The following is a 13,652-nucleotide window of genomic DNA, read 5'->3' on the forward strand; positions in this document are numbered from 1 at the left end:
AGTCACCATAAGGTATTTTTGAGGAGATGACGGAGATGCACATGTTCTCTGGGCGAATTGCCGCGTCCCCACCAAATCTCAACCTACTCCCCGCGAACGTTCTTACACTGTTCACTCTACTTGATAGCGTCCTCGGTTGTACTTCTCTTTGATTTACATGGTCAGCGCTTACTTCTAGTCGACATGTCATCCCGGATCGATAAAGTCATCGCCCGACAGCGAGAAAAGTGAGAATTCCACCTGGCCCATAACCATCTTGGACCACCTTCGGACCTCAAAAGATCCCACTCTGACTGTCTATTTTTGTCTCTAGGATTGCTGACGGCGCTTATTACGAGGCTCACCAGCAACTACGTGTCATTGCTGCCCGCTACATCAAGCAGTCCAACTACGATGCTGCGGCGGAGATTCTGGCTGGTGGCGCGAAGGAGCTATTGAAAGCTGGTTCTCAGAAGGGTGCATCGGCCAGCGGTGGAGACCTGGCCATCATGTTGGTGCTCGAGGTATACAATAAGGCCGAATGGGAGATTGCAGGTGGGAATGATGATGCAGTGGGTCGGGCTCGGAAGAGTGAGTTTATCAAATATCTTTTTACTACTGGAGGTTGATTGCTGCAGCATGCGGTGGTCGGTCTTGGTGCTTCAGGTGCCCCAGTAATAATCACAGCCAAAGCATTACTAACTCGCATGGTTTTGTTCCTCAGAGCGCCTGATCGAGCTGCTGCGCGAATTCCCATCCGAGGAACCTACACGAAAGAGATTCATCCAAGAAATGATTGGATGGAGTGCAAAGTTTGGGCCATTGGAACGAGGAGATTCAGATCTACATCATGCTGTTGGCTCAGTATACGCCGAAGGTGGGTGATGCTGGAGCGCAATGTTTGATGCATTCTAACCTAGCACCTTAGATAACGAGCCATACGATGCCGAGAAGCATCTCATCCTAGGAACCTCCGAATCAGCCGAGACTCTCGCAAAGCTCGAATATGAGTGGTACACCAGTGACGCGCCACACACCGCCGCGATCTATGTGTCACGCGCAGTCTTCCCGTACCTCCTCACTGGAAATATCCGCAGCGCAAATAAAGCCCTGCTTATTTTCACTTCGCGGCTCTCAGCAGCCAATCCTCAACTCGGTGTACAGGATGTCAGCAGCGCCAACTCCGACGTCCGGGTGTTCCCTGCCCTTCCTTTGGTAAACTTCATCAGCATGTTGATGTTGGCCATCCAGCGCGGAGGTGCCGATCTCTTCCGACAGCTCACTGCACACTATGCGGCACAAATTCGAGAAGTTGGTATCTGGGACGATGCTCTGGCCCAGATTGGCGAGCAGTACTTCGCTATCAATATCCCGCGCCAAGGAAACCCCTTGATGGACATGATGAGCGGCATGTTGTTTGGAGGAGGTCAAAACAAGGCAGGTGGCAAAGGATTATCGCAGTCCAGAGCTACGAAGAAGGTTGAGGCACCCCCATCGAGCATGGAGCTCGATTAAAGAAGACCAGATGCGTGGGTCTTTTGAAGAAGGCCTTTGCAGGAAACATATCCAACTGATACTGTAATGAAATCAAAATGCATGCAGCAAGCGCAGCTCCCTTTAGTTAGAAATCGAGTCCTTCTCGGGTTCAAACATCCAATTATCGTCATCCAATGATGCTACTTTTTTGCGTAGGCTCTCGTGGACCATGTTTAGAATCTCTGTTTGCGATCAGTATATGACCACAGAAACAGCCGTCAGACTTAAGCCAGACCGTAACTTACCATCAGGTTCACCGTTCGATTGCCTGGTCCGGTGCCGAACCATCATTTCTACAAGAGCGGCCTCAAACTCTGTAACAAGCATTAGTATAATATACATCACAGAGAGATACAGCAAGGATCAAAAACCCACTCTCTTTGTCACGCCCAGTGAGTTCCGAAGAATCAAATCCTCCATCCTCCGGCGCAAGTTCGGCCAGCTCCTCTCCATCCTCTCCAACCAGGGCCTGCGGCAACGTCGGAATCTCAAGCTTGTAGCTACCATTCTTGTCTCGAACCACAATATCTTTGGTCTCCGACGTTTTGTATGGTCGAGTATGCGGTCCCGAATCCGAAGATGTAGTCTTCAGCCGGTGCGAGGGGCGATTGGAAAGGCCGTTGTGGTTCTGAGGAACTGCGCCATTGGGCGGTCCTGCAGAGGCAGGTCTGCGGCTGAGGTTCCCGTGGAAAAGGTTACGGCGGACTGAGCTCTGGTTCATGATTCCAGACGTTTGCATGACTGTACACACCACGGCTTGTGTTTTGGCTGTTTTGGCTGTTGTAGTGGGGGGAGGCTCTGAGTATGCAGCAAGCGCTGTGCGTCGCAGAGAGTAAATTTAGATGTTCGGAAAGAGGGTTGCTTCCAACTGTGCGTGTCAAAAGATGTGTAAAATAAAGGGAATATAGGTATTAAGAATAATTGTTGGGGTGAAAGGAGGAAGAATGACACGGAATGAAGTAGATACGACAAAAAAACAACCACGACAGCACCAGCCTTGAGCTAAGCTATGCATGCAATAACTAGCAAATTAGTATCAATTGGCTACTAAGGATACCATATAGAATATACAAAAAAAAACCAACAACTTCAATACTTCAAATGTCATACATCCATCTCCGAAGTGCACAGACCAGCTGATAAGCTGTTATCGCGTTTCCCACGCGTCCAGCTTCTTTCGCGTCCCTTCACTGCAGTTCTTCACTCTTGAATCCAATCGCTCACGATGGTGCAAGCTGAATCTTCCTCTGCCGCTCGCAGCGGTGCCAAGGCAAATACTGCTGGTGCTCCGGTGGACTATGAGCTCCCCTGGTAGGTAGAATAGCCTTGCAAAATATTAAACAGAGCTAACCTTTGACTTGCCAACAGGGTCGAGAAATATCGCCCAATCTTCCTCGATGATATTGTCGGTAACACTGAAACAGTGGAACGGTTAAAGATCATTGCCAAAGATGGCAATATGCCACACGTTATCATCTCCGGCATGCCGGGTATTGGAAAGACCACTTCAGTTTTATGTCTAGCGCGGCAAATGTTGGGTGATGCATACAAGGAGGCAGTTCTAGAGCTGAACGCTAGTGATGAGAGAGGTAAGTACTTGCATCGTTTCTTATACTGCTTGAGCGGTCGATACTGATGCTGTAGTCTAGGTATCGATGTGGTCCGGAATCGAATCAAAGGTTTTGCCCAAAAGAAGGTTACATTGCCCCAAGGACGCCATAAGTTGGTCATTCTTGATGAAGCCGATAGGTTGGTTCTCGTCAGAGCTCCGTTTCTTGGTCATTGAACTCACATCTCCCCACAGTATGACTGCCGGTGCCCAACAAGCCCTGCGACGTACTATGGAAATATATTCCTCCACCACACGATTTGCCTTCGCCTGTAACCAGTCGAATAAGATCATCGAACCCATTCAATCACGTTGCGCCATTCTTCGTTACGCCCGGTTGACGGACGCCCAGGTTGTGAAACGGTTGATGCAGATTTGCGAGGCGGAGAAGGTCCAGCACTCCGAGGACGGCATTGCTGCACTTGTTTTCAGTGCAGAGGAGACATGCGTCAGGCTATCAACAACCTACAGAGTACCTGGTCCGGTTTCGGCTTTGTCAGCGGAGACAATGTTTTCCGGGTAGTCGACAGCCCGCACCCGGTCAAAGTCCAAGCGATGATCAAAGCTTGCTGGGAAGGCAAGGTGGATGTGGCATTGGAGGGTTTGAATGAACTATGGTATGTTGCAAATGTGTTGAATTTAAGATGCTGGAGGTGTTTTTTAACCATTGCATACCTACAGGACCCTGGGATACTCTTCTCACGATATCATCAGCACCATGTTCCGAGTCACCAAGACCATCCCCACATTGTCCGAACATTCCAAGTTGGAGTTCATTCGGGAGATTGGATTCACGCATATGCGTATTCTAGATGGTGTGCAGTCACTGCTTCAACTGAGTGGCTGTGTGGCAAAGCTTTGCAAGATTAACATGAAACCCGATCTTTTCGAGCCTCCCAAGGCTTGAGATTCAATGTTGCTTGTCTTGTTGCATATTCCCACGGCGTTTTTCATTCAAGTGACTCTAGAGGCAGATATCCCATCAAGCTGCATAATGAGTTATGTCTACCCTATTTATCCCAAATTTCACTCCAAACAACGGCGAAGTACGTCTTTCAGTCTGCGAGTTAACCCAAGATCATATTCTGCCTACACGTTTCAGATAGCTCGATTAGATTTGTCGACGTGGCTCTTCCAGAGCTTCTCAATAACTGTAGCAGCCCCCAGTACCTTCTCTTCCTGGAATTTCTTCCCGATAATCTGCAGATTCACGGGATATCCATCTGCCTGGTTCGCATCGAAAAGATTCCAATTCCACTCATCTTGACTGTTCCTTGGGACATAAGGCTTCGATGGCAACACATCCAGCTCAGCCCTCACTCGATCCACCGGAAACGTCAAAGCCGGATAGTCCAGGAAATTCCAAATCTTGGTGTAGCCAACCCACCGGAGTTTGCGATGAGGCAAAGTTGTATGCGGCAAAGTAGGACTCAATAGAATATCGACAGGCCGACCCGACGGAGACTGCACTGCATTCCATTTATCCAGATATTTCTTTTGCACCGCAATTTTTCGCTTGTTCAACTGCCAGTACTCATAAACCGAGATAGCCTTGCCGCGGTTGAGCAGCGTTTCAACGTGTGGAATAAACGGCTCGCCGGCAACGGCTACATCCCGACGAATATCCTCACACCCGTCGACCGTATAGAAGAGATCCATAATCTCAATGCATCCCTGGTGGTCAGACGTATCCCAGAGTACAACCTCGTGGCCATGTGCTTTAAGCACCTCTGAGAGTTCTAGCAGGGCACGTGCAATAGGCGGGTGTACCTTGACCACGCCGTCATCCAGAATTAAGCCGATGACCATAGGTCGGTCTTGAATTTCTTGGAACGCAGTATCATTCCAAAGAAGGGGAACACAGCGAGGATCGACGTCCCAGGGCTGGCTGTTCGCTATCAGGCGGCTCACATAGCAGATCGACCGGAGATCTCGGGCCATCGGGCCGATAGCAGATGGCACATGTTCTTGGCCCTCGGTGGAGACGGGTACGCCCTGATAAGGGATCCGAGCGCTCTGTTTTTGGAGATCATAAGCACATATCCCGTGGAAGAGAAATCAAGCTGTTTATTCATGGCAATTGTACTTACGCTTGGCTTGAAGCCATACAATCCCACTGTAGCTTGTGGGATTCTCACGCTTCCGCCGATATCAGTTCCAAATCCGAAGAGTGATCCATGCAATTTCAACAAAGCACCTTCGCCGCCAGTTGAGCCACCAGCTGAATAAATTGGATTGTGAGGATTGGTGGTGAGTCCCCAGAGGGGATTCTCGGTTTCGGCCCACTGGAGGCAAAGTCAATCTCCGAATCCGATACTTCCAGTAAGGATCTTGAACGAACCATGATACTCTGCGGAATGTTTGTCTTCGCGATGACAATAGCGCCCATGTTCTTTAAGATCTGCACGAGCACAGCGTCTTCCTGAGCCGGGATGAAGGACCTGCCTACATATCCCAGGGTCGTATCGACGCCTTTGACATTGAATTGGTCTTTCAGCGTAATCGGAATCCCATGTAGAGGACCTTTGAGCTTTCCGGTTTCTGTGAAGTCGACGTCTAGCTGCTTTGCCTGTTCTAGGGCATCTTCGAAAAGAACCTCGGTCAGGCTGTTTGTCTATTCATGCCAGATTCTATCAGTGAGTTGGCCGGGAACAGAAATGGGAATGGGGATGCCAGGCACACGCATACCAATTGATGGGCTATCACAGCCCTACCAATGATATCAGTATATGGTCCGTTTCAACCCTCGATCGAAGACATACCGTTGGATATATGCCTTGATCACTTGTTCCGCTTGAAACTCCCCTTTCTCCAGAGATTCCAGCAGGGTGGCGACACTGTCAATATCCGTGATCTTTTGATACAAGGGATCTTCTAGTCGAGTACGCTCTCCGACATTCCGTACTTGCGGCAGACGTTGAGTTACGTTGACTAAGTACGGTGCGATGAGTTGATCTCTATTGTTCCGTTTCTGGGAAACGATCTCTTCCCAAGTCTGACTGCCCATGTTGCTATAGGTTGAACTTTTACGAGCCGTGTTGGGAGGTCAAGACTAGCTTTGTATAGTCTGCTCGGACAACAGTCCGACGGGCCCTCTTATCAAGTGGGGACGTGGCACACTCGTGCCAAATCAGTTTCCTCGTTCATCTCTAACCTGGATTTGCCGTATTTCCGATATCATTGGGGGATCAATTCAAGAATATATGAACTTGTGAAATATCTGAAGAGAGAGAGAGAGAGAGAGAGAGAAGATGAAGAGCTGAGAGCGGGGGGGGCGAATGGCCTATGTGGGTCAAACCTTCTTTGACCTGGGATTTTTATGTTCGACAAATTTCTCTGAGAGCCTGACAGCTCAACTAACTGTATCATGGCGATGGAATCTAGATCCCCAGGCTCTGCCACGGGTGCTATCCGTTCACATAAAGCCGCTGTCACCAAACGAGCGTGCGACCAATGCAAGTTTCGCAAAATCAAGGTGAGACATCCCCCTTTTTTTTTTTCTGTATCAACATGAACTGACTGAGCTATACTCCGTAGTGTAGCTTATCACAGCCTTGCAAGGCGTGTCAGTCCATGGGCTTCGAGTGTACATTCCTTCAGCCACAGAAGAAGCGCGGACCAACCGGGCAGTGAGTAACCGCCCGTGACTGTGAATAGTATCACTGACTGGGATGAAGTCGCGTGTCGCAAATCAGACAGCAACAAACTGTCATAAATCCCCAAGATGAGTCTAAGAATGCCTTTCAATTTCAAACTCCGACCTCATCCGTGGACTCTGGTCAAGGTCCTGTGCCCGGAGCACCTTGGACGCCCACTGGTTCAGCCCCCCTGGAGGGGGCCGGAGGACTGGTGCCTCCAGGTATACCACCTTCAATGGCAGCCTGGGGTGAGGAAACCGCATCTATAGATTCTCACAATAGCGCCGTGAGCTGGAACGATCGAAATGACGCCGAATATTGGCTTCCAGATAATCTGGATTCCCAAGTTCCTGTCTTTGAATTTCCAGGAAGTAATGTCTACCTTAAGCCATCTCTCCCATCTATCATTCAGCCAGTTCCCGACGCTGGGGCCATGGGAATACCCCAGGAAGGTCCGAATATGCCATTCTCACCAACCGTGGGGCCTATGCACTCGGGTACCCAGGAGACTGGTGTAGTTTGGCCATCTACAATCAACGAAGCAAATATGATCCCGTGGATTGACGTCTACTTTGATCGGCTACATCCGACCATACCCGTCCTCAACCGGTCATCCCTGTACACTTCAATGCTCGCACAAGAACATCGCAAGAACTCCCAATTTGGGGCCATGCTCTTGTCATTATGTGCATTCTCACTCACACAGCCAATTGAGATCAATGAGCGGCCAACATCCTCATCCCGAGCTCTGCAGGCACGAGCCATGATGCACGAAGCGACCAAAATGCGAAGTTGTTCGGATTTTGGCGAGAACCCAACTATTGAAGCGGTCCTAACAAGTTTCTTCCTCTTTGGCTGTTTGTTTGGCAGTAACCAACATAATGCAGCGTGGCTCCGGATACGCGAAGCACTAGATCTTGCGGCCACACTGGGGTTGAATGATCCCGAGTCATATCACGATCTGCCTGGGGAAGAGAAAGGCCAGCGACTACGAACGTATCTCGTCCTCTCTATCACAGAAAGGTAACTAAACGATCTAGCTTTCTCGGAATCAACTCGCTGACCATAAATATCAGAGCCTATGCTTTGCAACACCGACACCCAATAACTTTCTGGGGGAAGCCAGGATTTACCATGCGGTCAGTGCATGATTTCATCCACAGCGCCACACATAGCGTCGTTTCTGGCATTATAGTCCACAACGAAAAAGATGCCGAGGGAATGATGGGTCTCGCACGAATGATGGAATTATTCGATGCCATCGACGAAGATGTCATCGACTGCTGGAACCGCCGATGCGATATCAGCAACGGATACTGCCAGCGGCTCACCGACGTCAAGGCACTCTCCATCCACCAGAATCTCAATCGAATCAACCAAGCTGAACGATATCGAGGCTATGACTGGTTTGAGCGAGCCAAGGGAGGACGTAACGAAACCAACAATGCCATATTTGCCATGGGCTTACGGGAAACCCAAGCAGCAGACGTTTTCATCACCCAGAAATGGCTCCAGAACCGTGTCTGGCTCCTATCCTCAACTCACGGGCTTCTGAGTACCCACTCAGAACAACCCGAGCTAAGCTTCGGATATGCCATATCTATTGCTGAATCCACTCTCCAACTGTGCCAGTCATTACGGCTGAGCTCCATGGAGGCCCATGGCATCGGTCTGGTATGTGACTTGCTCTCATCTATAACCTGGAGATGTGTAGGCTCTGCTTGTGAACTTCACTCCATACTGACGGCTCAATATCTAGACCGAGAAACTGTACGATATCGCAATTTGCGCAACAAATATCCTATACAACACTAACTCGCCTTACGGGGGTCCTCTGAACATGCCCGTCAACTTTTCTGAAAGACTACCACCAACTTCTACTTGCACACCCCAGAGTCTCGCCGAAGACTTTTTGTTGCTTATGACCAGCTTCCGGGGTGGGAATCATCCCTATCTGGAAAAGTATAGAGCTCACCTACGCTCGCTACAGATCATGGAATCTAAGGCTCCGGAGTGGGCGCAAGGATGAGGTTTCGGACGGGGTTGCTTGATTTGGTCTGAGTCGTGATCTTTCCAAGTATTTGTACGAAATGGATCTTCGAGATGTACGATTTCCTTTTTTTTTTTCGACCTGATTGGCTCATGTCATATGAAAGAGTCATTTTTCACTCGATTTTGCAGTCTGCCAATAGAGCAAGTTTCAATATACCCAAATTTATGTCTATGATCAGTATATTGCGAACCGCTTATGCGGCCTTAAGGTGTCTTTCCAGTGGTCTGTCAGGATGCTCTGTTGAATAGTCTTCTCTCCCTTTCTCGGGTTGTGAAAACCAATTTTCCACGTATAAGCTGAGACAACATGTGAGGATACCCATATAATCTGTCTACTTGAAGAAAGTATCTTTTACATAGGAAGTGAAGCAACATCATCTTGGTTAAATTTCCTGAACGTCAACGATAATATCTCTGTGCCTCCAAACCGATCCCAGTTGTACTTTCAAGGATCCTACCTGTCAAGTTCATCGTCACTTCCTGGTTGTACATTAGGGCCCTGGCTGAATTCCTTCTGGTATGGTTCATCCTCAATTAGGGGTTTCTCTACGAAGTCTTCGCGAGCGCTTCTTTCCCTGAATTCCTTCAAGGCCTGGACAAGAAAGTCCACCTCAGACTGAGAGACCTGCCCTATTCTCAGAAGCAGGTCCAGATTGCCCGCTCTAGGGCTACCCTGAGCACTGGTGGTGGTGTTCACTATAATCACTTCCAGGTTAGCATACATCCTAAGGGAGATATTCGAATCATGCCCTTTTATATATCAAGTATGTTGACGTACTGGGCTTGAAGGAGGTGCGTCCAAAGCCCTCCGCAGAGGAAGCAGGAGGGGGAGGACGAGGAGGGAGAGGCAGGGGGGGCAGCATTGTGACGGACGAACTTCCTGTCTGAGTATGCATTGTCAGTATCTGTCTCGATGGCTCTTGGGTGAACATACCTTGGCGGTTTGAGCCACCGCGGTGGCCACGTCGGGTCTTCTTGTTGGGGTTGGTCCTTGGCTTGTATCATAAAATTGTTAATCAAGTGGCCTCCGGGATGCTCTTTAGTGGCCCTACCTGAGGGGGCTTGTGTGCCTCCGCTATGGCTGCGTGAGTAGCCACGACCGTATCCCTCAGACAGGCGGCCCAACGCCGACATTCCTCACGAGTGTGCCCGCCCATCTCACAGAACGTACACCATTCCTATTTAAAGACGGTCAGTCTATGTTAGATAGGTTGAGGGCAGGTGTTGATCGATTCAGACGCTCCAGGGTGACCCTTGAAACTGGATTTAACTTACAGCGGCTCGTTTTTTGCCTGGGTTCGGCATCGTAGCTGGTTCTTAAAGGAAGGACAAGAACGAAAAGAAACGGCCCTTTTGGGCGTCCGGGATTGTTTGATTTTAAAGTGAGAAAGAGAGAAGATGAAGGGGAGACAGAGACAAACGTCCTAACATGGCAAGACCTCACTATTTTTAAGGCTTAGGCAGTATTTACTTGTATCTACAGGATTCAACACGCTGAGGATTTTCATCATAACTCATAAAGAGGGACTAAACCTATTTTATACAAATCATGAGAGCAGGGTCGAGATAGCATATATCCGTGTGGAGGTATCCTCGCTTGCCACCGCCAATTCGAACTGATCCTTAGTATCCGCCTCTGCAGACACTGGTCGCCATGCTAATTGAGTAATGGTCTTTGAAGGTGAGACCACCTTGTCAATAGTCACAATGTGCTGTGCTTCGAGGGTGTCAGCAGCAATTCCGTGAATAGAGACGACGCCGCTGTCCTCGCCGGCAGCAATAACATATGTGCCTTTGTATGTTGCGGGCAAGAAAGCAATTGCTGAGACCGCCGATGTCAGAGCCACGGTTGTTTTGCAGACGAAGGTGTCTTCCGACTTTTGCCAGATTTTCACGGATTTGTCACGTCCTGCCGTGGCAAAGACATAGTTGGTTGTAGCTGGGGCCCAGGCTGCACCCAGGATCATTCGAGAGTGACCCTTGGGGTTTATGCTGAAGTTTATAAACATAGTTGGGTCTGTATCGCTTCGCTGGAAGACTGCCCATTGGCGATCTCGTCCAACACTGAGAAGATAGCGATCGTCACTCGAGAATGAAAGGTCCGTGATGGTTAACGAGTGCGCAGTGAGAGAAGGTTTGATCTCATGCCAGTCCGACGTATCATAGAGGCGAATTACCGCATGGTCAATGGAGCTGGCCTTGCAGGCTGTAGCAATGAGCTTACGGTCATGGCTCACTGCCACTGCTGATATCTCATAGCCATGGCCATAGAGCTTCTCATGCTCTGGCCACAATGTGTAACGTGACAACTGATCCTCCAGTGGCGGGTGGTCGGCAGCCAGTGAGGCAGAAGCGACTGGCGCTTCAGTAGCCGGGGCTTTTCCATCCTCTTCTACTGGTGCCTCATCTCCAAGTGCCTTGTTCGAGAGACCTAGCACTGGAATTTCAGCAGTGTCTGGGAGATCCTCGTCATTCGATTGCTTGAACCCAGTGAGTCTCTCGAGCAACTGGGCAATTGGTTTGGGCTCATTGAACACACGCAAGAGCTTCTCCTCTGCGCCTGTCACGAATTGTGAGGGTCCCAATGTGTCGACACAGTTCAAATCGTACCCATGAATCTGAGGGCGAGAGAACTCATGCCATGAGCCTACATCTCCCCGAACCCACTTTGCATGAAGCCGAGTGGTTTGATCTGAGCTAGTTGAAAGCAAGTACCCTCCAGTGGGCTCCCATTGTACACCGTTCGATGAGCGCACATGGCCCGAAACGCCAAACCTCTGTAACCAAAGATCCGAGTCGGAATCATGTCGCCAGACTCTCCAACTACCTGTGCGGCCAAGACTCACCGCCTGCTTGCCATCTGGTGACCAGAGCCCAATCCAGAAGCCACCTGCACTACCAGTCGCTGTGGTAGATCCTTTTTGGACACTGATCTCTCCCATTCTCTCTGTGGACATCCAAACTCCTGACGCTTGGTCTTGTTCCCAAATTATGATCGTGTTATCAGCCGAAGCCGACAGAAGCTGCTGTCGCTTCAAATCAGGATTCCACGAAATGGTATAGATCCAGTCTTCATGTCCAAAGAGAAGAGCTTCGAAAGTAATGGAGTATTTTGATCCTGCAGCCTCGAATTCATGGGCTTTGTTCGACAACGTAGGCTCCATTCCCCCAAGCAGAGGATCCGTGTCATCTATCGCAGCAGGGGCACTCGCTTCACCCCGATGCAGTCGCCAAAGACGGATATATCTATCTTGACTTGCAGACGCTAGCAGGATATCACCGTCGTTCTGCTTGTCCTGGGTGAACGAAAGAGCCTTTATCCATGCTTCGTGTCCCGCAAGCACAGCCCGGCGCTTGAACTCTGGCTTGTCGACAGATGTTTCCGAGACGTAAATCTGAACCTTGGTCGTTGTGCCCGCAACGGCCAAAACCAATGGCTTGTCCGAATCGCCTTCAAGCGTTTGCATTGATAAAGAGAGTGGGAAAAACCGTGGTGTCATTGTGAGCGTGTCAAGGAGCTCGCATTTCAGTTCGTCCTGTGCATTTATTCTCCAGATCCGAACTGTGCCATCAGCCGCTCCAGATGCGACGATGTCCGTTCCATCAGCGACGGCGATCGCATTCACTGAGCTTGTGTGGCCCTCAAGGGTAAAAGCAAGGACATAATTGTGAGGATTGGAATTGTCCTTTTGCCATACCCGTATTGTGTGGTCGACAGAGCCGGTGACGATAAATCTCGTTCCTGAGGCGGGGCATGTATAAAATCGAACGACGCTGACTTTGTCAGTATGACCAACAAGCAGGGCGTGGATGCCGCGATCAGTCTTGTCCTTGACTAAGTGTCAGCTCTTCCTTGTTATCAATGCACAGCTGTTCTCAATGGACCTACTAGAGGATCCCATAAGGCGACATTGTTGTCCGCACCGAAGGCGAGCACGCCTGTCTGCACATCCCAATCCGCAGCACCAGGGTGCCGGTTTCCCCCACACTAATGTATTCTGTTTCGACGGCAACCATGGAGTATTATGAAGGGCCTGTGAACCCTTCTGTCTGTTTGTGCTGCTGTACTGAGAATAAGTTGGAGAAAAGCCGCAAAGAAATTGCGGGAAGATTGGGGCTTATCGATAAGAGGTTCTGTCTCCGCCTAGCCCCTCCATGTTTAACGGGCTCAACTTGTGATATCTTTCTATTTGCTCCCAATAAAAGATATAAATGCTATATGCTCTATATCTCCCTTCATTTGCAACGCCATGACTGATACTCCAAATGCGAATGCGGGTCAGGGAGAATTTCCTATCCCTATCACCGTCGAGTTCACGTACGTCAAATCTTTTCTTCAATCTATCAACCTCTGCTGATAATCGATCTCGATAGTGGCGGTTTAGAATTGCTATTCGGGAATGAGCGCAAGCACAAGGTCGTTCTACCTGCTCGTTTAGAGGATGGCAGCAGGCCCAACATATCATATCTGCTGAAATACCTCGTTGACAACCTCATGAAGGATCAGAGGATAGACATGTTCATCATGGAGGACAATGTGTATGTCAACATAGCTTTGGGGTTTATCCAAGCAATACTAATGACTTCGACAGACGACCAGGCATTCTCGTACTTATCAATGATGCGGATTGGGAACTCGAAGGCGAAGAGGCATATGAACTTCAACAAGGGGATAACATCGTTTTTGTTTCAACTTTACATGGCGGTTAGACATGATGGATTGTATTGATGCTATCAACGCAATGAAGACAAAAAAGAACTTGATTTGTGGCTGGAGGAATTCGAGAACAGCATATGGGTGGTATTGCCGGGGCGAAACGAATTACTATGGACTTTTA

At 49.3% G+C, this 13,652-nt stretch overlaps 8 protein-coding genes across 8 annotated transcripts; 4 read left to right on the forward strand and 4 right to left on the reverse strand.

Annotated features, from left to right (window-relative positions):
• Nucleotides 1-183: 183 nt before the first annotated feature.
• On the forward strand, nt 184-1,494 carry N7500_001871 (protein GET4; the record flags this gene model as incomplete). Its single annotated transcript, XM_056673017.1, has 4 exons — nt 184-227; nt 314-570; nt 704-856; nt 908-1,494. The coding sequence occupies 4 exons, from the start codon at nt 184-186 to the stop codon at nt 1,492-1,494; spliced, it is 1,041 nt and encodes a 346-aa protein (XP_056536536.1).
• Nucleotides 1,495-1,596: 102 nt separating this feature from the next.
• Nucleotides 1,597-2,254, reverse strand: N7500_001872 (uncharacterized protein; the record flags this gene model as incomplete). Its single annotated transcript, XM_056673018.1, has 3 exons — nt 1,597-1,697; nt 1,761-1,829; nt 1,891-2,254. The coding sequence occupies 3 exons, from the start codon at nt 2,252-2,254 to the stop codon at nt 1,597-1,599; spliced, it is 534 nt and encodes a 177-aa protein (XP_056536537.1).
• A 486-nt stretch (nt 2,255-2,740) lies between these two features.
• On the forward strand, nt 2,741-4,031 carry N7500_001873 (replication factor C subunit 4; the record flags this gene model as incomplete). The annotated part of the gene is made up of 6 exons (XM_056673019.1): nt 2,741-2,826; nt 2,884-3,104; nt 3,165-3,264; nt 3,320-3,572; nt 3,596-3,741; nt 3,806-4,031. The coding sequence occupies 6 exons, from the start codon at nt 2,741-2,743 to the stop codon at nt 4,029-4,031; spliced, it is 1,032 nt and encodes a 343-aa protein (XP_056536538.1).
• A 191-nt stretch (nt 4,032-4,222) lies between these two features.
• On the reverse strand, nt 4,223-6,131 carry N7500_001874 (amidase; the record flags this gene model as incomplete). The annotated part of the gene is made up of 5 exons (XM_056673020.1): nt 4,223-5,140; nt 5,215-5,409; nt 5,466-5,738; nt 5,813-5,834; nt 5,887-6,131. 5 exons carry the CDS (start codon nt 6,129-6,131, stop codon nt 4,223-4,225), a joined length of 1,653 nt encoding a protein of 550 aa, XP_056536539.1.
• A 360-nt stretch (nt 6,132-6,491) lies between these two features.
• N7500_001875 (CeGAL family transcription factor) lies at nt 6,492-8,791 on the forward strand (the record flags this gene model as incomplete). Its single annotated transcript, XM_056673021.1, has 5 exons — nt 6,492-6,599; nt 6,662-6,753; nt 6,802-7,785; nt 7,839-8,436; nt 8,522-8,791. 5 exons carry the CDS (start codon nt 6,492-6,494, stop codon nt 8,789-8,791), a joined length of 2,052 nt encoding a protein of 683 aa, XP_056536540.1.
• Nucleotides 8,792-9,274: 483 nt separating this feature from the next.
• N7500_001876 (uncharacterized protein) lies at nt 9,275-10,119 on the reverse strand (the record flags this gene model as incomplete). The annotated part of the gene is made up of 5 exons (XM_056673022.1): nt 9,275-9,539; nt 9,593-9,698; nt 9,749-9,809; nt 9,867-9,992; nt 10,090-10,119. Coding segments are annotated over 5 exons (588 nt in total), but the record flags the coding sequence as incomplete, so codon positions are not given.
• Nucleotides 10,120-10,361: 242 nt separating this feature from the next.
• N7500_001877 (Elongator subunit ELP2) lies at nt 10,362-12,802 on the reverse strand (the record flags this gene model as incomplete). Its single annotated transcript, XM_056673023.1, has 2 exons — nt 10,362-12,644; nt 12,704-12,802. Coding segments are annotated over 2 exons (2,382 nt in total), but the record flags the coding sequence as incomplete, so codon positions are not given.
• Nucleotides 12,803-13,064: 262 nt separating this feature from the next.
• N7500_001878 (ubiquitin-related modifier 1) lies at nt 13,065-13,524 on the forward strand (the record flags this gene model as incomplete). Its single annotated transcript, XM_056673024.1, has 3 exons — nt 13,065-13,132; nt 13,189-13,353; nt 13,407-13,524. 3 exons carry the CDS (start codon nt 13,065-13,067, stop codon nt 13,522-13,524), a joined length of 351 nt encoding a protein of 116 aa, XP_056536543.1.
• Between the last annotated feature and the right edge of the window lie 128 nt (nt 13,525-13,652).

This window comes from Penicillium coprophilum (genome assembly GCF_028826855.1).
Source record: "Penicillium coprophilum strain IBT 35676 chromosome Unknown utg000002l_segment0_segment0, whole genome shotgun sequence".
Taxonomy (NCBI): domain Eukaryota; kingdom Fungi; phylum Ascomycota; class Eurotiomycetes; order Eurotiales; family Aspergillaceae; genus Penicillium; species Penicillium coprophilum.